We start from the raw sequence: 27,095 nt of genomic DNA on the forward strand, positions 1-27,095 counted from the left end.
TTGGCTGAACACATAATGATTTCCATCTGGAAAGAAATGGATGCAATTTCTCCCTAATCTCTTACATTTTTTTTAGGTATTGCAGGATGCTGTGCTAAAACAACAGTTGCTCCTCTGGATCGAGTAAAAGTTTTATTACAAGCTCACAATCATCATTACAAACATTTAGGTGAGTTAATAGATGCTAAAGAAAAAGATGAATGAAAACATTATCCATCTGCAGGCTTTGTTTCCATTTGTGAATTACAGTAGAGGATCCAAAAGGGAATTAAAGTTTGGGGGCATATTTTACAAGGGCTAACTCTTATCCAATTTAGTCTTTTCATTTGCAGTAGTGGTTATAATCATTTTAGGGTGCTGATATCCTCTAAACCAAAATCTTTGAATCATTGTTTATTGGGATTAATGTGTCACATCCTTGACAGACATGTTAACAGCATAGCCTGATTAAAAAAGTAAAATCAGTGATGGAGATATGGTTATTCCCTTAAACACTTAGTTAAATATGCCTTCAAGAAATATTAGTGCAAGCAGAATCCAGTGCAGTTAGTATATATGGGTAAATGTACATTATTAAAAGAATATCAAGCCCTTAGTTATTTTTTACAAACATAAAAATCCATTTAATTAACATGGACACTAGTAATATATCACTGCCCTGGTTGGTTTGGCTCAGTGGCTAAAGTGTTGGCCTGCGGACTGAAGGGTCCCGGGTTTGATTCCTGGTCAGGGCATATACCCGGGTTGCAGGCTCCATCCCCAGTAGAGGGTGTGCAGGAGGTGGCCTGTCAATGATTCTCTGTCATCATGAATGTTTCTATCTCTCCTTCTTTCCTCTCTCTGAAGTCAGTAAAAATATATTAAAAAAATAATATATCATTGATGGTAGTAATAATTTTTTGGAGCCTTTTTGGAGGACATTTTTGGTAAATGCATCAAAAAGATACATCCTCGCCCTAACTGGTTTGGCTCAGCGGATAGAGCGTCGGCCTGCAGACTGAAGGGTCCCAGGTTCGATTCCGGTCAAGGGCACATGCCTGGGTTGTGGGCACATCCCCAGTAGGGGGTGTGCGGGAAGCAGCTGATCGATGTTTCTCTCTCATCGATGTTTCTAACTCTCTATCCCTCTCCATTCCTCTCTGTAAAAAAATCAATAAAATATATTTTACAAAAAATTTCTGCCAACAGTGGTGACTTTAAAAAAATTAAAAATAAATAAAATTGCCAAGGCATTTTTGCTGATTTTACAGCAGTTTAGGAAAAAAATTAGGAATCGCAAGTAAATGAAGTTACATATTCAAAAACTTCAGGAAACTTTTACTACATTTGTTTTCATCTTTGACATATATTGTTTGCTGATTGTATTATAAAATACTAGTAGAAAAAAAAATTGCCGATAGCGCTCCCGGCACTTTTGGCGAGGAGCGCGATCGCGCTCCCTGGCACTCTAGGGGTTAACAGAGTGGATAAGAATCAATTATTATTTTTTGAAGATGCCACATACTTTTTTTTTATTATTGATTTTTTAAAAAATATATTTTATTGATTTTTTTACAGAGTGGAAGGAAGAGGGATAGAGAATTAGAAACATCAAAGAGAGAGAAACCTCAATCAGCTGCCTCCTGCACACCCCCCACTGGGGATGTGCCCACAACCAAGGTATATGCCCTTGACCGGAATCGAACCTGGGACCCTTCAGTCCGCAGGCCGACGCTCCATCCCCTGAGCCAAACTAGTTAGGGCTATTATTGATTTTAGAGAGAGAGAAAGAAAGAAACATCTTTGTTGTTCCACTTATTTATTCATTCACTATTTGATTTTTGTATGTGCCCCAACTTGTGATTGAACCCACAGCCTTGGCTTATCGAAACAAGTCTCTAACCAGCTGTGCTACTCAGCAAGGGTCAATTCTTTCTCAGTGGTTTTTTTTAAATGTGATTTTTCTAAAAATTTTTTTTTTTTTTGTATAGCAAAGGTGGAGATTTATTGAAGAACAAGTACAGACTCCCACATAGGGAGAGGGAAAGAGTCGCCCAGAAGGGACTTCCACTAGGGAGGGGGAAAGGATTCCCTAAAAAATATTTTTGAATGGATATTTTATATCTTATATTAATTGTAGCTCATTTTCTTGTCAATATTTTTAATACTAATTTTTTACTTAAAATTGAAAGAAAAAAATTGCTACCATATCTGTCCAGCAAAGAATTCTATATTTTCACAGTGTGCTGCTCATGTGTAGAAAGAATGAGACCTTTGAATTTATTAAGAGATTATATAAAACTGAAAAGGAAGGAAATTATTTTCTTTTGTTATCTAAATTGAAGGTGAAAAGGAGATAAATTATTTTACTCAGTATCTTGGAGTGCTTTACAATGACCCAACATAGGAATGTCTGAGCAGGATTGTTTTATTCCTTTAATCTTCTTCCCATGCTGATCTTTGTTAGCTTGTTTACTGATTTGTAATCATTAGATTACATATGCACATTAGATTTCATGCTCTACAGGACTGAATCCCATGGGTTACAGTATACCCTACAAAGTATGCAAAATTTGAAATAGAATTTGTGGGGAGATTGAGGTATCTTTAAAATATACAAGCCAAAAAATGGTGTTGTTGGCTTTTTATTATTTTTATTATTATTAAATATATTTTATTGATTCCAGAGAGGAAAGGAGAGGGAGGGAGGGAGAGAAACATCAGTGATGAGAATCATTAACCAGCTGCCTCCTGAATGCCCCCCACCGGGGATTGAGCCCACAACTCAGGCATGTGCCCTTGACCTGAATTGAACCCTGGACCCTTCAGTCTGCAGGCCAATGCTCTATCCACTGAGCTAAACCAGCTACGGCAAGATGTGCTATTTAAAAAATATATATATATATATATATATATATATATATATATATATATATATATATATGTTATTATTTCAGAGAGGAAGGGAGAGGGCAATAGAGATAAAAAACATCAATGATGAGAAAGAATCATTGATCAGCTGCCTCCTCCATGCCCCACTCTGGGGATCAAGCCTGCAACCTGGGCATGTGCCCCGACCGGGAATTGAACCAAGACCTCCTTGTTCATAGGTCGATGCTCAACCACTGAGCAATACCAGCCGGGCAGAAGATGTGCTGTTGAATAAAACTTCTTTAGCTTCTTTTAAAAAATGTGTTAGCCATTCATTTCTTGGGTTTTTGCTACTGTCCAGTGAGTGTGTAGTGAGGGCAGTACTGCCAGTGCCTAAACCAGGGGTGGGGAACGTCCGGCCCTCCGGCCATAGAGGGCCAGCGAAATCATTTGGCCTGGCTCTGCCAAGGCATGAGGGGTGAGTTAATTAAATGTTTGACCAGATGTAGCAGGCTAATTTTTAAGTTGGTAATCTTGTAATGGCCTGTGAATTGTGTTATAAATATCCAATGGCCCTTGGCACAAAAAGGTTCCCCACCCCTGGCCCAAACAGTACTTCATATTAGTGAGAATTCTGCTTTACCATGGTGCAATTTTTGGAAAAAATAAAATAAATAAATATTGTTTGACCTATGAACCAGGAGGTTATGGTTCCATTCCTGATTGGGGCACATGCCTGGGTTGTGGGCTCGATCCCCAGTGTGATAACGTGCAGGAGGCGGCGAATCAGTGATTCTCTCTCATCATTTATGTTTCTATCTCTCCCTCCCCTTCCTCTTTGAAATCAATTAAAATATATTATAAATAAATAAATAAAATTCAAAATGAGCCTAGTGATTTACTTTCATATTTGGTCAAATTTTTGTTTCAAAAATTTGGAAAGGAGCTTGAATTTAAATAGTTTAATAATGTAGCCCGGCTGGTTTGGTTCGGTGGTTGAGCGTGAACACATGAACCAACAGGTCACTGATTCCTTCCCCGGTGAAGGCACATGCCCAGGTTTCAGGCTCAGTCCTCAGTAGGGGTCATGCAGTAGGCAGCTGGTCAGTGATGTTTCTCTCTTATTGATGTTTCTATCTCTCTGTTCTTCTCCCTTCCTCTCTCTAAAAATCAATAAAAATATTTAAATACTTTAATAATGGAAGTATTCAGTGATATGTTTATTGGAAGTCTGTACTACAAGTGGGATTAGTGATTAATCTTATTTTTTTCTCTTTTTTATTAGTTTTTACTTTTTTTGCATGTATAATTATTATTATTTTTCTTTATTGATTAAGGTATTACATACGTGTCCTTATCCCCCCTAAAATTAATAGAATAAAAATATCAATGTTTAGGATCAGGACTTAGGCCTTTATCAGCATTCTTAAAGTGTCCTGATAATGAAAATTTGCTCCCAAATTTAAATTGCTTTAATAGTTTTTTATTTGTTTCTTTTATTTAGCAGTATTTTTAAAAAATATATATATTTTTATTGATTTCAGAGAGGAAGGAAGAAGGATAGAGAGATAGAGACATCAATGATGAGAGAGAATCATTGATTGGCTGTCTCCCACATGTCCCCTACTGGGGATCGAGCCCACAACCTGGGCATGTGCTCTTGACCAGAATCGAACCTGGGACCCTTCAGTCCACAGGCTGATGCTATATCTGTCCACTGAGCCAAACCACCTAGGGTTATTTAGCAGTATTCTTATGTAAACAAACCACACATGTATCTGGGCAGTCTGGGAACCTTTTTTCATCCTTCCAGATGGAGTTGATCATCTGCACTGCTGTATATAGACCTTGAATATATTTCTGTTGTTAATATTTTTTAGATTGCTATAGTTGAATATAATTTATGATAATTACAAATATAATTTACTATAATTTGTAGCTGTTTTTGCTATTATATGTTTTATATTTATGTAATTTGAGCAAGTGAGGCATTTTAAGTAGTATTAACTTATATAGAAATTACTATTCATGTAATTCATCAAACAAAATTATATTATGAATGATGGCATTAGTAATCTATCTGTGATTGTCATGAAAATTTGAATTTAGATAGTTTTCTGTTTCAATATTTTTTTTCTAAAAATCTTTTTAAAAATAGGAGTATTTTCTACATTGCGTGCTGTTCCCCAAAAGGAGGGATACCTTGGATTGTATAAAGGGAATGGTGCAATGATGATTCGAATCTTTCCCTATGGGGCAATCCAGTTTATGGCATTCGAGCACTACAAAACGGTGAAGTTTTGTTTTCTTTTGTTTCCTTAAATATCATGCTTAGTTGAGAAGGCATTTACTTTGGCCTGTAAAGTTACTTTGGAAGATGGCTAAATTAATGCCTTTTTGAAGGAATAAGACTTGTGATAGTTTAAAATTTTAAATATAACTTGGTTTTTGAAGTTATCTATTTCAGAATTATTAGTCATTTTTGAGAAAATTGTTTATATTCACACTTATGAAGAAGAGCCAAAGTATCCTTCAAGTAGATAATAATAAATGCTTAAACTATTAGTAGCTCTTTAATGTGCTTTTTGTGTCTCAATTTTAGGAGAGGAACATTGTGGCTTTTGATTTTCTTTTTTTAAAAAAATATATATTATTGATTTTTTACAGAGAGGAAGGGAAAGGGATAGAGAGTTAGATACATCGATGAGAGAGAAACATCGATCAGCTGCCTCCTGCACACCCCCTACTGGGGATGTACCTGCAACCAAGGTACATGCCCTTGACCGGAATCGAACCTGGGACCCTTCAGTCCACAGGCCGACGCTCTATCCACTGAGCCAAACTGGTTAGGGCTGATTTTCTTACTAAAATGGCAAAATCATATTGTAAAAGTTTGTTAATAAATAATGATCTAATAAGTTAACAGCTTTTTCTGTCTTACTCATTGATCAGGTTTCTTTTTCCTAGCTGACTGAAAGTTTATCCTCTTAAATATTCAGACATCTTAACACAGAAAGGGGTTAAGTATGTTAAATTTCACAGTGTATCTTTTTTTTAATGACTCCATTTTAAAATTTTATTTATTTATTTTTTAGATAGAGAGGGAGAGAGAGAAACATCGATGGGTTGCTTGCCATAAGCATCCTTCCAGGAATGGAATGCACAACCTGGGTATGTGCCCTGAACTGGAATCAAACCTGCCACCTTTCGGTGTATGGGACAATGCTCCAACAACTGAGCCACACCTGCCAGGGCTCACAGTGTATCTTAAAATGAAAGTAAACTTTAGAGATGTGACAACATTCTAAGCTAGCCTGTCAGATAGAATGGATGCCCTCAGTATATTAAGACTGCATTGTCTGAAGAAGCATTTTATTCCTACTACTCCCATTCACACTTTATCTGTGGTCATCAATGTATAGTATATTCAGTAATTCTAAGGTAGATTGCTCTGTAAAAGTACAAAATTAGAGGCTATGAGGAAATATCTGACCTCTTCATGATGTGATGTAACGCTGTCCAGCTTCATATAAGTGTGCTCATTTCACTCCCATTTAATACTGATTTTCTTTTTACTAGTTCTGTAACTCTTTTGAAATAAGTCTTCATTATTAAACAGTGAAATGGGTAGCATTTTTAAAATATCTTATTTAAAAATATTTGATGTTTTTGGTTTCTAGTTCATTACTACAAAGCTGGGAATTTCTGGTCATGTGCACAGATTAATGGCTGGATCTATGGCAGGTAAGAGGAATGGGTATATTTTATTTCTAACAAATTTAATTTGGTTTAGCTGATATGTGTGACATTGATTAAGCAGCATATATTTGTTAACTTTCTATATTCAATTATATAAGAAATCATTGATATTTCTACTCAAAAGAGCATTTTACATTAGGAGATGGTAAGGAATAAACTTACAACAAAGGAAAAAACATACAGTCTCTTTGACAGTTCTCCTTCTGAAAATGTTTTTGTTTTGTTTTTCTAAAACTTTTTTAAAATTATAACAACTATAGTAATACCTACTCCTATACAATGAAAATAGTTTCACTCCCTAGAAGCAATCAGTATTAATAACTTCTTATGTATGCTTTTTTCTAATCCTACCCTATGGGATAAGAACTTTTCTTTTAGTTATCTCAAGACCCTTTCTATATCAGTACATAGATCTTATTTTTTTTAAAGAATTGTGTTATATTCTTTTTTTTGAGAGGTCAAATTTCTTTCTTTTTGTTTTAAGAACTGTGTTATATTCTAAGGTAATGTACCATGGTTTATTTAATCAGTCCCCTATTGATTGACATTTGGGATATTTTCAGTTTCTGTTTTACAAATAACACATTGTACTTGTGTGACTATATCTGTAGAATAAATTTTCAGAAGGGAAATTGCTTTATCAGAGGATATGTATATTTAAATTTTGACAGACATTGGCAAACTGATTTCTATAATGCTTTCAATGGCCTTTTCCCCTACATACCAACACTGGATCTTATAAAAATTTTAATACATGGAAATTAATTATGAATAAGATTGATTAGCATTTCAAATTTTAGTGACCATTTGTATTTCTCTTAGTTGTTTCTATTCTTTAAATATTCATTTTTATGAGTTTTGGAATTAGGACATTTGTTTTCTTTTCTGTGAAATATTGCTAATATTTTATATCCCAGTTTTAGATTTGTCTTTTGACCTTATTTGTGATTTTTTAGAAAAGTTCATCTAAAAGTTGTTTTTAACCCCCTTATATAGAAGTTTTACATAGCCAAATGCGTTAGTCTTTTTCTCTGTGGCTTTAACATTATGTGTTGTGTTTATAAATGCCTTTCCCTTTATTTTTTTAAAAAATATTTTTATTGCCCTAGCTGGTTTGGCTCAGTGGATAGAGCGTTGGCCTGCGGACTGAAGGATCCCAGGTTCAATTCCGGTCAAGGGCACATGCCCACGTTGTGGGATTGATTCCCAGTAGGGGGCACGCAGGAGGCGGCAGTCGATCATCATTGATCAGTTGCCTCCTGCACGACCCCTACTGGGGATCGATCCCACAGCCTGGGTATGTGTCCTTGATGGAATATATATATTCTTTTTAATATATTTTTATTGATTTCAGAGAGGAAGGGAGAGGGAGAGAGAGAGAGAGAAACATCCATGATGAGAGAAAATCACCGATCGGCCGCCTCCCACAACTCAAAACCGTTCAGTTCGAAGGCTGACACTTTATCCACTGAGCCGAACCAGTCAGGGCAATGCCTTTCCCTTTCTAAGACCAACAGCTATTTGCCAGGTGGCCAGGTGGTATAGAAATATTTGAGTATTTTACATTGACATGATGGTGTTGGTGAGTAATATTCGCTAACGTGTATTGCTCAATTGCTATGTGCTGTTCATAGACCTGAGCCTGTGACATGTCATCTTGCCCATTGATATGGAGATAGTTTTTCCTTCTGCTATCTTATGTTGAAATAGACAAGTAATAGAATTTACAAAATACTTGTGACCCATTTACACTGTACTGTTTTAGTGCTAAAAATATATCTTCACAATGGGCAGAGCTTGAAAAGATTTTACAAATTGACCCTTTATTTATAAGTTTGTTTTCAGCTTATGATATTATGATAAAATTGTGTCAATATCACCTTTGATTTCATTAGGCTTTCATCATTGCTATAATTTGAGAACACAACAAATGATATGACATATATGATGTGATATAATGATTGGAAAGAGATATATGTGTCAAAAAATTTATTGTACATTTAAGTTTCTACTTTTTTCAGGTATGACAGCAGTTATCTGTACTTACCCTCTTGACATGGTTAGAGTTCGCCTAGCATTCCAGGTGAAAGGGGAACACACTTACACAGGAATTATTCATGCATTCAAAACAATTTATGCAAAGGTACATATTTACTTTTCTCATTTATAACGTCTTTTTATATTTAGAAAAATATTTTGAATATTATCTAAATAATTGTTCTATTATTTATAAATAATTGATAATAATAATATTTATGAAAACACATCTGTGTTTCAAGGTGGGTCCCAGAATATTTTTGTTATGATGTATGCTTTTTTTCCCTGCTAATCCTCACCTGAGGATTTTTTTTCATTGATTTTTTTTCTTTTTAATATATTTTTATTGATTTCAGAGAGGAAGGGAGAGGGAGAGAGAGATAGAAACATCCATGATGAGAGAAAATCACTGATCGGCCGCCTCCCACAACTCCCACTGGGGATCGAGCCCACAACCCAGGCATGTGCCCTTGACTGGAATTGAACCTGGGACCCTTCAGTCCGCAGGCTGACGCTCTATCCATTGAGCCAAACTGACTAGGGCTTTCCATTGATTTTTAAAGAGAGTGGAAAGGAGAGGGGGGAGCGGGGAGGGAAACATCGATGTGAGAGAGACATAATGACTGGTTGCTTTCCACACGCACCCGACAAGGTCCAGGGATGGAGCCTGTAACCAGAATTAAACCCGGGACCCTTCAGTCTCAGGGCCTACACTCCATCCACTGAGCAGAACTGGATAGGGTGATATATGCTTTTTAAAACATTTTTTAAAAAATATTTATTTCATTGATTTTTTACAGAGAGGAAGGGAGAGGGAGAGGGATAGAAAGTTAGAAACATCGATGAGAAACATCGATTCAGCTGCCTCTTGCACGCCCCCTACTGGGGATGTGCCCGCAACCCAGGTACATGCCCTTGACCGGAATAGAACCTGGGACCCTTCAGTCGGCAGGCTGACGCTCTATCCGCTGAGCCAAACCAGCTAGGGCAACATTTTTACTTATTGATTTTTTTTTTAGAGAGACGGAAAGACGGAGAGGGGGTGAGAGAGAAAGAAAAACATTGATTGGTTGTTTCTCGTTTATGCATTCATTGGTTGCTTCTTGTATGTGCCCTGACTGGTGATCAAAGCCACAACCTTGCAGTATCAGGACGATGCTCTAACCAACTGAGCTACCAGGCCAGGACTATAATGTATGCCTTTGTTCTTTGATGTTTATCATAATGAAAGAAATGTAATCTTACTTCTGTTGTTTCTTCATTCAAAAGGAAGGCGGTTTCCTTGGATTTTACAGAGGCCTGATGCCTACTATATTAGGAATGGCTCCATATGCAGGTAAGTTTCAAATTTGGCAGAATCTTGGTTTTTCATTTTCTTTTAAGAATGATTTTTTAAGTTTAGCATTTTATATTTAAGCCACTAATCTGTCAGGATTATTTTTTTGCTCCTTAGGGTAACCATTTGACGCAGCACCATTTATTAACTAGTCCCCTCTTTCCCCAGTGATTTTCAGTGCTACTTCTTAAAACAATAATAGCGTGCAGTTTCATATTTGGTAGGACAAGTCCCAGGAATTTATGCTTTTTTCCTTCCAGGAATGTAGATATTTTGTTATTCCACAGACTTTGAAATCAGTTTTAATGTTGCCAAAGCACTCTTGTTAGGATGTTGAATGAAATTTCATACAGTTTTTGGACATTTTGCTAGATCTAGTCACTGACACCTTATAAGCTTTGTCCTTTAGAAAATTACATTTTAAGTTTATTGCTTGATTTAATTTTGACATGATCTTATAACTTGCCGTTATCCCACTTGTTGATATTATTGTAGCTACCCACCATGTTACTTGTAGATGTTTTGGATTTTCTGTGTGGACAGTCAGATCCTGTGCAAATAATATTATTTTTCTTACTTCATCTAATTCTTATTTTTTAAAAATTTGTTTATTTATGTTTGTCTTATCCTACTATACTAGCTAAGGACCTACAATGCAGCGGTGAATAAAAATCATGATCCTGGGCATTTTGGCTCATTACTGATTTTAAAGGGAATGTTTCTAATACTTCTCATTTAGCATAATGTTTACTGTAGTGTGTACCACTTATTAGGTTTAGGAAGTTTTAATAAGAACCTTTAGCTGAATTGGTGCTGAACATTGTCAGATACCCTTTTTCGCATTTACTGAGGTGATCATATAGTTTTCTCCTTTAATAGGTTAATATGGTTCATGACATTAATGTCAACCCAAATTGGTTGTGATGCATTGATCTTTTTATATCCTGTTGGATTCAATTTGCTGTCTTTTTAAGTTTTACAGTTATATTTATAAGTGAGATTACTTTGTAATATCCGCAAGATCTCATACAATAAATTAAAGAGTATTTCTTCATTTTCCATCCTCAGGAAGAATCTGTATAAAATGATTGGAATTACCTTGTTTCTTGAAAGCTTTAATTGTGGGATGGTTTTTAAATACTGGCTTAGTTTCTTGAATGATTATAGGGTTGTACAGTTTTCGTGCCATTTTTGGTAATTCATACCTTACCTTTACTGTTTTGTGCTAGTTTTCAAAATTTTTTATTTTTTTAAAATATATTTTTATTGATTTCAGAGAGGAAGTGAGAGAGAGATAGAACATCAATGATGAGAATCATTGATCGGCTGCCGCTTGAACGCCCTCTACTGGGGAGGGAGCCTGCAACCAGGCATGTGCCCTTGACCGGCATCGAACCTGGGACCTTTCAGTCCACTCTATCCAATGAGCCAAACTGGCTAGGGCTAGTTTTCAATTTTTTATTAAAAGGTTTTCCTTTTTTGCCCTGCTGGTGTGGCTCAGTGGTTGAGCATTGACCTCTGAACCAGGAGGTCATGGTTCAATTTCTGGTCAGGGCAGGACACATGCCCGGGTTGAGTGCTTGATCCCCAGTATGGGGCATGCAGGAGGCAGCTGAACAATGATTCTCTCTTTGTTTCTATCTCGCTCTCCCCCTTTCTTCTGCTCTGAAATCAATAGAAATAGATTTAAAAAATTTCTTTTTCATTTTTATTTTATTTATTTTTAGGGAGAAAGAGAGATGAAGGGAAAGAGAAACAGACAGAGAGAAAGAGAAACATCAATTTGTTGTTCCACTGGTTTATGCATTCGTTGGTTGGTTCTTGTATGTGCCCTGATTGGGGATCTAACTCAAAACCTTGGTGTATCTGAATGTTTCTCTAACCAACTGAGCTACCTGGCTAGGGTTTTCCTTATTTTTTCATAATTTTTCACATCTGGTCTATCTGTAGTTATGTCCCACTTTTCATTTTTGTTTACATGTTCTCTTCTCTAGTCAATTTCATTGATTTTTGTTCATACCTTAATTATCATCTTCTTTCTCTGGGTTTATTCTTCAGTTGGATGCTTATCTCATTAACTTTCAACTTTTTTTTTTTAATATATTTTATTGATTTTTTACAGAGAGGAAGGGAGAGAGATAGAGAGTTAGAAACATCGATGAGAGAGAAACATCGATCAGCTGCCTCCTGCACACCTCCTACTGGGGATATGCCCGCAACCCAGGTACATGCCCTTGACCGGAATCGAACCTGGGACCTTTCAGTCCGCAGGCCAATGCTCTATCCACCGAGCCAAACTGGTTTCGGCAACTTTCAACTTTTAGGTTTGTTTTCTTTCCTAATGTAAGCATTTTTCTTCTAAATGCTGCTTTAGCTGCATCCAATGAGTTTCTTTTAGTTGTTTTTACTTAAAATTTGGGCATTTCAAACATACTCAAAAGTAGACAGTAGTGTAATGAACCACCATGTACCTATCACCTAGCTTCAATAGTGATCAACTCATGACCAGTCTTACTTTAACTCCTAATTACTCCCTCCACCTTCATCTCAAATTGTTTTAAAGGAAATCCACTTTATTTCATCCACAATATAGCTGTATTGAGCTCTTTATGCTTTTATAAAAGCACTACGGGCCCGGTGCACAAAATTCGTGCACTGGGTGTGTGTGTGGGGGGGAGAGTGTCCCTCAGCCCAGCCTGCCCCCTCTCACATACTGGGAGCCCTCAGGCATTGATCCCCATCACCCTCCGATCGCCTGATCGGCCCCTTGCCCAGGCCTGACGCCTCCGCCAGAGGTGTCAGGCTTGGACAGGGGACCCCCATCTCCCCCCGATCACTGGCTCTGGCCCCCGCCCAGGCCTGAGGCCTCTGGCCCAGGAATCATGCCTGGGCAGGGGACCCCCATCTCCCTCTGATCGCTTGCTCCACCCCCCGCCCAAGCCTGACGCCTCTGACCCAGGCTTCAGGCCTGGGCAAAGGGACCATCATATCCCCCCAATCCCCGGCTCCGCCCCCCACCCAGGCCTGATGCCTCAGCCAGAGGAGTTGACCCTCATCACCCTCCGATCACCAATCACCGGATCGGCCCCTTGACCAGGCCTGAGGCCTCCGGCAGAGGTGTCAGGCCTGGGCAGGGGACCCCCAGCTCCCCGCGGTTGCAAGCTCCGCCCCTGCCCAGGCCTAACGCCTCTGGCCGAGGCGTCCGGCCCGGGCAGCGGGGACCTGCAGTGGCAGCGGGGGGCGCCGCGATCGTGGGCTTCGCTTTAGGCCCAGGCAAGGGACCCCTAGCTCCTGGGACTGCCAGCTTCGACCGTGCCCAGCTCCCATCGCTGGCTTCACCCCTACTTCCTGCTATCACTGGCCAGGGCGGCAAAGGCGCCTGATTCTCCGATCATGGCTGGGGGGCAGGGCAAAGGCGGCCCCAGGGCCGCCTTTGCCCTGCCCCTCAGCTCTTAGCTCCCCACTGGGTTTCCGATCACTGTCAGTGGCAGGGGGCTTCTTCCTGCTTTCCCTTTCGCCTCCCTGCATTGTGCCTACATATGCAAATTAGCCGCCATCTTGTTGGCAGTTAACTGCCAATCTTAGTTGGCAGTTAACTGCCAATCTTAGTTGGCAGTTAATTTGCATATAGCCCTGATTAGCCAATGAAAAAGGTATCGCCGTACGCCAATTACCATTTTTCTCTTTTATTAGTGTAGATGACCTCATACCATTTGAAACTTTAAAAAAAATTCTGAGTAGCATTTAGTCATTGTTCAAATTCCTACCCACCTCATAATTATTATTTTTAAAAAAATATATTTCATTGATTTTTTACAGAGAGGAAGGGAGAGGGTTAGAGAGTTAGAAACATCAATGAGAGAGAAACATCAACCAGCTGCCTCCTGCACACCCCCTACTGGGGATGTGCCCACATCCAAGGTACATGCCCTTGACTGGAATCGAATCTGAGACCCTTCAGTCCACAGGCTGACGCTCTATCCACTGAGCCAAACCTGTCAGGGCCACCTCATAATTATTTTTTTGGCCATATCCAAGTTAATGTTTGCCTGGTATATCTTTTTTCATCCTTTTTATTTTCTACTTTTTCATGTCTTTATGTTTTAGGTATTTCTTTTGTAATCATTTGTAGCTGGATATTTTATTTAATCTAGCCTGTAAGATATTTTAATTGTCAGTCTACTTAATTGTTATTGTGATTGTTGATATATTTGGACTTGTTTCTATACCTTGCTATTTGATTTCTATGTGTTGCTTTTCTTTTTCTTTTTTAAATTCCTTTCTTACCTTGTTTGCTTATTTTTCTAAACACTTACACCCTTACTCTTTTTTTCAACCTTCCTGAATTTATTTATTTAAAGATTTTTTAGAAAGAGAGAGAGGGGGAGAGAGAGAAACATCTATGTAGGAGCGAGATATAGATCAGCTGCCTCCTGCACTGTCCCCTGCTGGGGATTGAGCACTAAACCCAGCATGTGCCCTGACCAGGACACAGGACAATGACCAACCAACTGAGCCACACCAGCCAAAGTCTCCCTACTCTTTATAAATACACAGATTTATTTGCCTTCTCCTATATTTCGTGGTCTTTAATAGTGAGCTTATTACTTGATCTTAATCTCTGAGTTTCAGACTCAGTGATTCCTTCCTCCATAGGACCAATGGCAGGATCCATCTCAATGGCCCTGCTGCTATTGGCTTCAATATGGACTTGTTATACCACTCTCATGGGCCAGCTTTTATTTTTGGGAGGTGGTGGTTCTGGGGCTTCTTGGAGACCTCATTCTTTTTGCAACCCCAGCAATGGATATAGTTGTTCTGCAGCGACAAAGTCCCTCAGAATACATATATTGCCATTATTCTGGAGGCAGAGCTCTTTAATTTTTTGCTATATTTTCTTGTCTTTATTTTTTTGTTTTTGTTTTATTTTATTTATATATATATATATATATTTTATTGATTTTAGAGAGGAAGGGAGAGGGAGAGAGAGAAATATCAATGATGAGTGAGAATCATCAATTGGCTGCCTCCTGCACGCCCCCTACTGGGGATGGAGCCCGCAACCCAGGCATGTGCCTTGGCTGGAATCGAACCTGGGACCCTTCAGTCCACAGACGGACGCTCTATCCATTGAGCCAAACCAGCTAGGGCTTGTTTTTGTTTCAGTTTTCAGTTTTTAAAATATATACTTACATAGTTAATGCATATATATATATGTATTTATAATTTCTTAATTCGTCCCCATTTTGCAAATATTTTTTATATTTTTGAATACTCTTCACATAGTTTTTATTTAATTAATTATTTTAAAAAATATATATTTATTGATTTCAGAGAGGAAGGGAGAGGGAGAGAGAGATAGAAACATCAATGATGAGAGAGAATCATTGATTGGCTGCCTCCTGCACGCTCCCTACTGGGGATCGAGCCCACGTCCCACATCTGGTCCTTGACTGGAATTGAACTTAGGACCCTTGAGTCCACAGGCCGATGCTCTGTCCACTGAGCCAGACCAGCTAGGGCAAACATAGTTTTTATTAATTGTGTCATTTTTCACTAAATATGATTCCACATAATTTAAGTAGTTCTAATTTTTTTTTCCATATGTTTATTTTGCTGGGAACTTTCTTGTTGTGAGTTTTTTCTGTATTTAGATTAAGTTCTTAGAATAGATTTCCCAAATATAAAAGTGTAGGAATACTCCAAAATTATATATCATCATTTCAAAATACTATAAGATCATAAGAATTTTGTATAAAGAATAAATGTATATATTGAGGTATTATCCTGGACAGAATTTTTGTAAATGCTTATTCCTAAGCATCAAGTATCTTTTTAAATATGTTTTTAAAATTTAGGAGATATCAGGATGTCTTGATTAATACTTAGGTGATAGGAATGCTTGAATTCTATTCTTGATCTTATTAATGTATAACTTTAATAGGTCTATTATAAAATCATGTAAATTTTCAGCAATACCACCTTCATATTACCAGTAACTTAATTCAACATTTATCAGATTTCACATGACTTTAGAGGCAATATGAACATTTGTCTCATGGTCATAACTCTTCCTTGAAGACAAAATTAGATACCAAGTTAAAATAAAAATGCTTTGTTACTTCTGAATTTTTTGCCTCTATTTTATGTTACCATTATTGTTATTACAAATAGAAGTTGTCATATTTACTTGTAATTGTTAATCATGAATTTAATATTTATTCATGTGAAACCTTGGAAAATAGTTTAATTTTATTCCTATATAAGGTGGCAGTATACTCACCTTTGCCCTTATTCAGTGAACTGAAGTATATATTAGTGTGTGAAAATCAATGCTATAATTTTTTATAGGTGGTAATTTTGTTGTCTTCAGATTACTTTTATAGACTTTTTTTTTTTTTATCTTAGAGTAAGCCAAATATCAGGAAACAGGAAATGCATAGTTAGTTTCTTGAGTTAATTGGTTATTTTGTAAGAATGGTGTCTTTTCACAGCTCATGTTCTGTTAAGCATCGTGGTGAATTTATATTTTGTTTTTCAGGTGTTTCATTTTTTACTTTTGGTACCTTAAAGAGTGTTGGGCTTTCCCATGCTCCTACCCTTCTTGGCAGACCTTCATCAGACAATCCTAATGTCTTAGTTTTGAAAACTCACATAAACTTACTTTGTGGTGGTGTTGCTGGAGCAATAGCACAGACAATATCGTAAGTTTCTTCATCAACTTAATTCAGTCAAATTGCAGTTACCCAATCCTGATTTTCAGCATTGGTTAATCATTTTTTTCTAATAGATTATTAAAACACAGGATTCCTTGCAAAATATGTCTTAATTTAATACATTTCTTTTCAGACGTGCCTGCACTTTTAGCATATTATAAATAATTTAGTGCCAAATTGACCAAATTAGTTTTAACCCACCCAATTTCTTGTCATTCATTTATAAGAAAGAAAGGTAGAAAAAAACACTGAGTATAGTCTTCATTCATATTTTCTCATGATTTCACCTAAATGAAGTTTCTGAAATTTGAGCCATTGTGTTTGTGTTTGTGTGTGTAAGGCACAACTTCTCTTGCACTAAAATATCCAAGGCCTGCTTTGTCAGACAGTGTATGAGGCATTGGGAGGTTCACTGAAGGAAAAACACAGTTATTGCCTATACTGTTATTGAGACAGTAGCAATACAGTGGAGTTCTATGTTAATTTAAGTGCTAGTGGAAACATAAAGATACTACTATAAAGTACTTGGAAAGGTGGCTTCAACGAATTTCTCTAGACCAATAGAGATTGTGTAGATGAGATAAAAGAGGCTGGAATATTTAGAATTAGGAACTTTTCAGGAATAGGAGGAAGAAAAGCTGTCTGTGACTGAGGAGTATCCTGTAAAACAGGAAGTAGTGTCACAGACTCAAAACAGAGGATCCAATGGAAAAAGAAAAGTCAAAGTAAGACAAGTACTGAAAAGGAAAGTGTTTCTTGGATTTTGCAATTGTTACTTTTGTGAAAGCAAAGTTGGTGTGCTTGTGTGTGAGAACAGCTCACACTAGATTGCAGGTAAAGAAGAAGATAGGTGTGTGTGGTTGGCTTCGGAAACCTTGCTGTGGGATCTCGTTCATTTGCAGAGATATGATCACCTCTGGCTATTTTGATTCTCTTCCTGGTTTTACTGCCTTTTTTCTTTATTACTCACTTCCAACTTAGATCCTTAAAATCTGCCTTCTCTTTCCCACTTCTCTTCTTAAACCATATTCTGTACCATTAATTCTTCACAGATTCAGAGGCTTCTTCTCAGGTTTTTTACTCTCCTTTCAATTGATCTAGTTCCTTGGTGTTTTTTTTAACAGTGCCCTCTCTTGTCAATCATGCTCCTTAACTTTCCCTTTTCGGTTCTTTGCTGATCATGCCCTCCTCTTCCTACCTATTGGTGTAGACCTTTGCTCTCCCCTTAAATATCTAGAATTAGCTTATCTGTCTTTATGGCTTCAAGGTCACTTCCCTACAGATAACCAGTTCTGTTTAAGTCTCCATTATTGACTCACTATTACTTCTCTGGCGAGCTCTTGGATATTTCTACTTGGACTTCTACAGTCAGTGCCAACTCTGTCATTCAGGTATTCCTTTCTTTCCTCTTTGTATTGATAAACATTGATCTTCTAGTCCTAGTAATACCTTGAAATCATTTTTCACATTTTACATATCTGTGTACTCATTATGTCTTATCACTTTTTCTTCAGAACTTTGCCTACAGTGCTATTTTCTTTCTTCCTCAATGTGATTTCCCTAGTTCTACTCCTTGTACTTAGTCCTCTTACATTCTCTCCGTTATACTAATCCATTTCTTCTACCCACATCTGTTCCTGCTTGGAAACTGAATCATTCAGGTTGAGGCTTTGTTCCCTTTGTCCTCATGAAGTTTTTCCTCTCCCCAAACCCCATTAAAAAATAATTCCTGGAGATGCTGTTGATGTACATAGGGAGTTCACCTATTGGTACTGTTATTTTTTGAGCTGCTTGGTTGGTGCATGTTTTGTTTTGTTTTTTTAAATAACTCATAATAAACTTATATGTATATAAAAGTATATGATTATTTTTTGTCATATATCACTTATGTATATATTATGTATATATTTGAGTAGGAAAGTAGAAAGCAGCTTTGTAACACTAGAAAGACTCAGTTTGTTAAAATTTTCTTACCTTAATGCTGAGATAACAGTACGTATTTCATGCAGGTGGTGTAAAGATGGAATGAGATAAAGTACATAAATTGTTTAGCACAGAACCTAATATAAGTAGTCAATATTAGCAAAATAAAAGTAATTTAAAAAATCTCCTGGAATCCTACTTTGAAAAGAGATTACTTTTGTATATTTCGTTTCAAGCAATTTTTACATAGAATTTTCTCTGTCCTCTAAATATAATTAACTATATTGTTAATTTTAGTCCTTAAAGAAATTTTTTTGGTTGGTCTATTTTATACAGGGGATGTGGTGACTATTCTTAGAGTAAGGTTCTCAACTGGGGTGATTTTGACTCCGGTGAACATTTATTAATGTCTGGAGACATTTTTGGTTGTCACAGCCGGGGGAGTGCTACTGGCATCTAGTGTGTAGAAGCCAGGGATGCACCTGAACATCCTACAATGCACAGGCAGCCCTCCTCTGCGAGGTATCCAACCCAGAGTGTCAGTAGTGCCAATGATGAGAAACCCCGTCTCAAGTTACAGCCGTGAAAAGCACCCTGTTGGCTTCTTCAGGAAGTGGCATTTAGTTTGGCCTTGAGGAATGAATGAAGCTTGATATTGTGATGGGAGAGAAGAACCATCTAACCTAGGAGACCTCTGTATTGTTAACTTATTTATTTATGTGCCTGTATCCAGACTCCCATATTAGACAAAACAATAAGAGAATAGGAGCACATTATTTCTTAGCATATATAGGGCTTTGTATTCAATAATTGTTGAGCAGAAAACTAAAAATCATTTTTAACTTTTGCTTTATTCTTCTTTCAGCTACCCATTTGATGTAACTCGTAGGCGAATGCAGTTAGGAACCGTTCTTCCAGAATTTGAAAAGTGCCTGTAAGTCCTCCATCTGTCATTGTTTCTTTTCTTTAGGAAATGCAATGTTTAAAGGAAGTAGTGAGGTAGGGATTGTGTCTCACCAGCAGTCTAGAACTCCCATTTTATCTCCCATAGTTTAACCTGATTACCTTGTAAGATTTAAAAATACATATATTTGTTATTGATTTCAGAGAGGAAGGGAGAGGGAGAGACAGAAATATTAATCACCAGAGAGGATCATTGGTGTATGTAATTTAAAATTTTCTGGTAGCCACATTAAAACTTGTATAAAAATAAACATGAAATTAAAAAATATTTCGCCAAAACCGGTTTGGCTCGGTGGATAGAGCGTCGGCCTGCAGACTGAAGGGTCCCAGGTTCGATTCCGGTCAAGGGCATATACCTGGGTTGCGGGCACATCCCCAGTGAGAGATGTGCAGGAGGCAGCTGATCGATGTTTCTCTCTCATTGATGTTTCTAACTCTCTATCCCTCTCCCTTCCTCTCTGTAAAAAATCAATAAAAATATTAAAAAAAATACTTCTATTTAATCTAAAATATAACTTCAATATTGCAATATTTTATATCTCTTTTAAAAAATATGTTTTTATTGATTTTAGAGAGAGAGAAAGGGGGCTGGAGAGAGAAAGACATCTATATAGGAGCGAAATATAGATCAGCTGCCTCTAGTGGGGATTGAGCCCACAACCCAGGCATTCGCCCTGACTGGGAATTGGACCAGTAACCTCATGGCGCATGGGTCGACACTCAACCACTGAGCCACACCGGCTGGGTAATATATCCCTTTTTTATTCTAAGCGTTTTATTTTTTTAAAATATATTTCTTTATTGATTGCAGAGAGGAAGGGAGAAGGAGAGACGGAAACATCAATGATGAGAGAGAATCATTGATCGGCTGCCTCCTGCACGCCCCCTACTGGGGATCGAGCCCGCAACCCAGGCATGTGCCCTTGGCTGGAATCGAACCTGGGACCCCTCAGTCTGCAGGCTGACGCTCTATCCACTGAGCCAAGTCGGCTAGGGATATTCTAAGTGTTTTAAAGCCAGAGTGTATTTTATACTCATAGTACATCTCAATTTGGATTTGCCACATTTAAAGTCAGGTGGCTACCATTGTTGCACAGCTCAGCTCTAGAATTTTCTATAAATATTTAGAATCGTTCTATTTGATTGGTGATGTGTTATCCCTCAGGAGGAGCAGAATGTTTGTTCAATGGCCTTTGTTGACCTAAAAGATTTTTTGAAGATTTGAAAAGTAAAGGCAGCCCAGCCGGCGTGGCTGGGTGGTTGAACATTGACCTATGAGCTGGTCACGGTTCGATTCCCGGTCAGGGCATATGCCCGGGTTTTGGATTCGATCCCTAGTGGGGCATGCAGGAGGCAGCCGATCGATGATTATCTCTCATCATTGATGTTTCTAACTCTCTCCCTCTCCCTTCCTTTCTGAAAGCAATAGAGAAAATTATGAAAAAAGAAAAAGATTTTCCTTTAAAAAAAAGAAAAGGCAAAGAGCCCCAGACATTTGTTTGAAAGGAAAAAAACACCATTTGAACAAGAAAGTCTTTATTGTCCAGACAGTTTGGCTCAGTGGATAGAGCATCAGCCTGTGGACTGAAGGGATCCGGGTTTGATTTCAGTCAAGGGTGCATGCTCGGGTTGTGGGCTCGATCCCCAGTAAGGGGTGTGTAGGAGGCAGCCAATCAGTGATTCTCTCTCATCATTGATGTTTCTATATCTTTCTCTCCCTCTCCCTTCCTCTCTGACATCAATAAAAATTTAAAAACATAAAAATATATTTAAGAAACTAAAAAGACTACATCAGTATTTCAAATATTATTATGGAATAGTGTTGCCAGTAAATGTCATAGACACAGACAAATTATATATGTTATTAATGAGCCTGGCAATTCTATGCATAGTGCTTGTACAAGTTTGGAATTAATTGCAGTTTTATTGTGAATTTTTAGCTTGTTTTAGCACTTGTGTTCCAAAACCTATTAAAGATGTCATTTTGGCTTCTTTTTAAAATGCTATTATGGATCTTAAAATTGTCCCTTCATGAGTGGGCCTACAGGTGTCATCTTTTAACTATTGTCTTTCAGTACCATGCGGGAGACTATGAAATATGTCTATGGACACCATGGAATTCGGAGAGGATTATATCGTGGCTTATCTCTGAACTACATTCGCTGCATTCCCTCTCAAGCAGTGGCTTTTACAACATATGAACTCATGAAGCAGTTTTTTCACCTCAACTAAAGAAAAAATCATGATTTCCTCTCCTTAGTAAATTCTCAGAGGGAGAAATAAAATATTAGTTTAATTTGGGGGAGAACATTACTTGAAGAGGGACATTTACCCTCTCACAGGAACCACTGGTATTTTAGTACTTGATTTTTTTACTCATTACAAATCAGAAGTGCTTACTATACCTTTTGATGCCAAAAGTTACAGCACAGAACATTGAAAAAATTTCCTAAACTGATGCTGGCTAATCAGTTAGGTTATTTGAAAGTGTTATTTGTAAGTAGAACTAACTTAAAATGGGACTCAAGAGGTTGTCATTAGCTTTATCATGCTGTTCCAAGCTTTTCATTGTAATCATGATTTTCAAAGACTCTAACATTGTTTATTATTATTACAACAAACAGGCTTTGCAGTAGAATAATGAAAACTGAACCTTTAAGTTTTATAATAAGCTGTAGCTTAGAAGCCGGCATGGAAATATTATTCTTATTATTTCTCTTCTTATAATTCTGCTCCACTGGATAAAAGGACAAATTTTTTTCTCTTCACTTTTTCAAAAAGCAAACATTGTATTTAAAAAGTAGCCATTTAGAGACTCAACAAGTGAAGAATTTTTCAGGTACTGCTGAAATGTTATTACCAGATACTATGACTGATTTAAATATTTTAAAAACTCAGTGTATTTCTGCTCTCAAAACAGATTAGCATTATACTAGTAGATTTGTTTTGTTAGATGATTTAGTGTATACTAGAAAATTTATTTCAGTGCACTAAGAAATATCCACTAATATAGATGTGAATGTTGAAGACTGTTTCTAAAATGTTGTCATGATACATCAACTAGTTCTTCCATGTAAAATAGTTTTAGTGTAATATAAACTTAAGTAGAAATGTAAAAATCATTTGAATTGCTATTCTTTGTTAAAATGGTTTAAAATGTAAAAATTCCATTTATTGTGTTTAGAGTACTTTTTATGTTTTATTATAAGCATGATAGAAATGGAAGGGGAACAGTTACAGTGTTGTCCTCAGAAATAGCGATTTATAGAATTGATGGAATTGATGTGATTTTTAAGACATTAGAATACTAACTTGAAAGTGTTATTTCTGCTTCAATTTTTACTTTTGCATAAAAGCTTTCTTGTCATACCTTGGTAAAATTTAGATGAACTGGTTTCATTTTCAAAGTGTTTATTTTAAAATAAATATGTATCTTTATATGATTTATAAGTATACATGCAGGTATAAATACATGTGTTCCTAAAACCTTTTTGTATATTTTCATTTTTGAATTACACTGTAGCTAAATATTGTTATCAAATCTCAAGATAATTTAAATATATAAAATAAGTATCTCAGCTATGTTATCAATAAAAAGGATTGCAGGTATTTTTTAAATAAAAATTTGCATTCTGTGTCTTTTTTTTTCTTCTTCATTGATCTTAGGGAGGAAGGGAGACAGAGAAAAACATTGATGTGAGAGAGACATTGATTGGCTGCCTCCCCACTCACCCCACCGGGGATGAAACCCTGAACCTGGGCATGTGTCCTAACTGGAATTGAACCCACGACCTTCCTACTGGGGGTAGGGTGGCCTGTCTAGACAGAAGCGGGCGCATATAGTTTGGACCAGATTTATGAAGCAGCTGTTTTCCAAAGCCGAAGGCAAAAGAGCAAAGCCGCCTTCCCCCAGGACTCTGCGGTCCAGGTGCGCCTCGTGGAACCTCCCGCGCTGGAGGCGCTGGGCGCGCGCTGGAGGTGCTGTGGAGGCGCTGGGCGCGCGCTGGAGGCGCTGGGGGCGCGCTGGAGGTGCTGTGGAGGCGCTGGGCGCGCGCTGGAGGCGCTGGGGGCGCGCTGGAGGTGCTGTGGAGGCGCTGGGCGCGCGCTGGAGGCGCTGGGGGCGTGCTGGAGGCGCTGTGGAGGCGCTGGGCGCGCGCTGGAGGCGCTGGGGGCGCGCTGGAGGAGCTGTGGAGGCGCTGGGCGCGCGCTGGAGGCGCTGGGGGCGCGCTGGAGGTGCTGTGGAGGCGCTGGGCGCGCGCTGGAGGCGCATGCGCGGCGCCTCGCGGGCCGGCTCTGCTTTCTCTTTTCAGTGGCTGCGGGTTCCCCCGATTTTACCAGGCGACCGTTTGCGGTCTCCGTGCCGGGGATGGAGCAGCTGGGTGACCTGGAGCTGCTGATGGAGGAGACTTTCGGGGAGGAGGCTGAGCCGCCGGCAGAGCTGTGAGCGGAGCGGGGGGAGGGTCCGGGAGCCAAGCGGGAGATTTGAACGGAAGGAGCGGGAGAGGCGGTCCCGCGCCGCACTCGTTTCCAGGGCGGGGTGGGGGTGGGGGGGTCTGCTTCCCGGGGTCCTCTTTGGGCCACACGGACCAGAGCCTGGAGACTTTCCTTGTCTAGCGGCTCATTATTTCCCCCGATTTCATGTCTGTCCCGAAGTTGGAGAGTCCCAGCCGCTTAAATGTCTTCATGAAAGGAAATTGCGAGATGCTTTTCTCCATGTTTAGTTGGAGGCTCTGCACCCCCATCTCGGTTTATATGGTCGGGGGTCGGGGGAGCGGGAGCGGGGAGACCCACAGTCAGGGGTGGTTATTTTCAACAGCAGCAACACTGATGCTGATTATTGGTAAGGGATCTTTGCGTTTGGGGTTGGGGAGATCCTTAAGGCGTCCCAGCTGCCTTGGGAAATTGTGGGTGAGGTGAATGGGGAGGTGCCAAAACAACAGAACCTAGGGTGGTGACAAAGAATTTTAGGGAAATGTGAAAGCATTTGGTGTTATAGTTGGAGAGATGATGACGTTGGACTCTGTGGAAGTCTTACTGCCATCAGACAGGAAAGACTTCGAGGAATTTAGTATTTTCCAGAGGTGAGATTATTTTGGGTCGTTTTCAGGCGGCTGGGATCAGTGGGTAAAAGTATTGTGATACCGACTTGCCCATTATAGAAGAAATTTCCGAGTTACTCTATGAAGGAACGCGCTACTGTATTAAGTTTGCTTCCTGTACAATGCAGGGGCTGGTTGATTCCCCAAGAGATTTCACAGAAGGATTAACTGCATTAAATAGTAGATTGGACTAGATGATGTCTATGTTTGTCCAAGTTTAAAGATTAATATAATTATGTGGCTCACAGTTCTGTAACAAACAAAGTTTTTATTGCTCTAGCCGGTTTGGCTCAGTGCACAGAGCTTCCGCCTGTGGCCTGAAGGGTCCCAGGTTTGATTCCGGCCAAGGGCACATGCCCAGGTTGCAGGCTTCATCCCCAGTGGGTGGCCGTGCAGGAGGCAGCTGATCAGTGATTCTCATCATTGATGTTTCTCTCTCTCCTTCTCTCTCTGAAATCAATAATATATATATATATATATATTTAAAAAAGGTTTTTATTGATTTTTAGAGCGAGAAAGGGAGAGAGAGAAACAGTGATGTGAGAGAGAAACATCAGTTGCCTTCCATACACACCTTCACAGGGTTTTGGACCCGAAACCTGGTATGTGCCCTTATCAGGAATGGAACTGGCAACCTTTTGATGAGTCTGAACCACTTTAATCCTTATAATCATGGATCTTATATTTGGAAATATCCATGTCATAAGTATGTTTTAAATGACACTGCTTCTGGGAAGTCATATAATAGGAATTCTGCTATGTCTTTGCTCTCTTAATTTTTAACCATTTTAGCTAATGGTCATTGTGCTAAGCTTTCCAGAGGAGACAAACCTAAAAACTAGAAGATTGGACTGTAGATAAAGGAGATTGCTGGCTTATTTCATGCTTGTGCTACACTGTGTATTCGTTAGATTTCAGAAGGCGGAAGCTTCCTCTTCTAAAACAGTCCTGATCCGAGGAGTGGATAACCGGTACCTGGTATTAGCAGTCAGTGTTGTGCAGAATGAAGACGGAAACCACGAAAAGCATCTAATCATCACTGCTTCCCAGTCGCTAGACTGTAAAGAACTGTGCATACTTAGGAATGACTGGTAATTTCTGTGTGACTTTGAGCTCTGATCTGGCGGATTCTTTTTTTTTTTCCCAAATATATTTTATTGATTTTTTACAGACAGGAAGGGAGAGGGATAGAGTTAGAAACATCGATGAGAGAGAAATATCAATCAGCTGCCTCCTGCACACCTCCTACTGGGGATGTGCCCGCAACCAAGGTACATGCCCTTGACCAGAATCGAACCTGGGACCTTTCAGTCCGTAGGCCGACGCTCTATCCACTGAGCCAAACTGGTTAGGGCATGGCGGATTCTTAAGGTTCCATCTTAAAACCCATCACATGGGCTTGTGTGGATGTCACTATAATTTAATTATTAATAGAGGGGGTAGTTTTCAACCTGAACTAATTCCACATAAAACTTGTGCCTGTTACCCCAGCAGCATGTCAAGTCCCTTATTCCAAAAGTTGATTTTTATTGTCATTTGAAATGACAAAGGGGCTTATTAAATGATTACATCCTTTTCCCCAGTACTTTCTGTTTTAAGATCACAGCTTAAAACTCATATTCTCACAGAGAGCAAGATGAATTACAGCAGAACATTCTTTGACCTTATACTTCTCTACCCAAGTAAAGTGTGGTATGTGAGGGGTGACGGGGAGATGGCAGAGAAGTCAGGTCTAATTTTGCCTAGATTTTCTGTTGAGGCTGCAAGTTGGATGGTATGAACTAGATAAATATGATTTTATTCTTGCTACATTGGATTTGGCTCCATGCCTCAAGACTCATAGAAGATGTAGATATGATGTAAATCTTAAGAATGAGATAATAATAATAAAAAAGGAGATAATTAATTATTAAAACAACATCATCCATAATTGGAGTTCTTTGTTACATCATTAAAGATTTGATAGCTTTGGCTGATGCTAACGCAGCTTTCCTTTCTGGGATTAAAGGAAAACCCATGCATATTTTCAGGTGTGTTTCAAAGGTGGAAAAGGTGTGTTTCAAAGGTGTGACTAAGAGTTGATTCAGAAGACTGCATCCTGGTATTGAATTTTTTAAAAAGATCCATACATTTAGAAATACTTATTTATTTCTTTTTTTTTTTAATATATTTTATTGATTTTTTACAGAGAGGAAGGAAGAGAGATAGAGAGTTAGAAACATCGATGAGAGAGAAACATCGATCAGCTGTCTCCTGCACACCTCCTACTGGGGATGTGCCCACAACCAAGGTACATGCCCTTGACCGGAATCGAACCTGGGACCTTTCAGTCCGCAGGCCGATGCTCTATCCACTGAGCCAAACCGGTTACGGCTAGAAATACTTATTTCTTCAGACAACATATTTGTTTAT

At 38.6% G+C, this 27,095-nt stretch overlaps 2 protein-coding genes across 2 annotated transcripts in view; both read left to right on the forward strand.

Annotated features, from left to right (window-relative positions):
• The window catches only part of SLC25A16 (solute carrier family 25 member 16), a gene marked incomplete at its 5' end in the record, with an annotated part of 28,498 nt that extends 5,299 nt beyond the window's left edge, over positions 1–23,199 (forward strand). The window contains 8 exons of the mRNA XM_081105018.1: positions 77–169; positions 5,009–5,142; positions 6,531–6,594; positions 8,631–8,752; positions 9,916–9,982; positions 16,524–16,686; positions 19,487–19,555; positions 21,660–23,199. Of these exons, the coding sequence (XP_080961144.1) occupies positions 77–169; positions 5,009–5,142; positions 6,531–6,594; positions 8,631–8,752; positions 9,916–9,982; positions 16,524–16,686; positions 19,487–19,555; positions 21,660–21,816 (869 nt within the window). The 3' untranslated portion in view covers positions 21,817–23,199. The remainder of the gene's footprint in view (positions 1–76; positions 170–5,008; positions 5,143–6,530; positions 6,595–8,630; positions 8,753–9,915; positions 9,983–16,523; positions 16,687–19,486; positions 19,556–21,659) is intronic.
• Positions 23,200–23,935: 736 nt separating this feature from the next.
• DNA2 (DNA replication helicase/nuclease 2) overlaps positions 23,936–27,095 on the forward strand; it is a gene marked incomplete at its 3' end in the record, with an annotated part of 32,636 nt that continues 29,476 nt past the window's right edge. The window contains exons 1-2 of the mRNA XM_081105019.1: positions 23,936–24,024; positions 25,595–25,774. Of these exons, the coding sequence (XP_080961145.1) occupies positions 23,951–24,024; positions 25,595–25,774 (254 nt within the window). The 5' untranslated portion in view covers positions 23,936–23,950. The remainder of the gene's footprint in view (positions 24,025–25,594; positions 25,775–27,095) is intronic.

Source organism: Myotis nattereri, assembly GCF_964212035.1.
Source record: "Myotis nattereri genome assembly, chromosome: 13".
In the NCBI taxonomy this organism is placed as follows: Eukaryota; Metazoa; Chordata; class Mammalia; order Chiroptera; family Vespertilionidae; genus Myotis; species Myotis nattereri.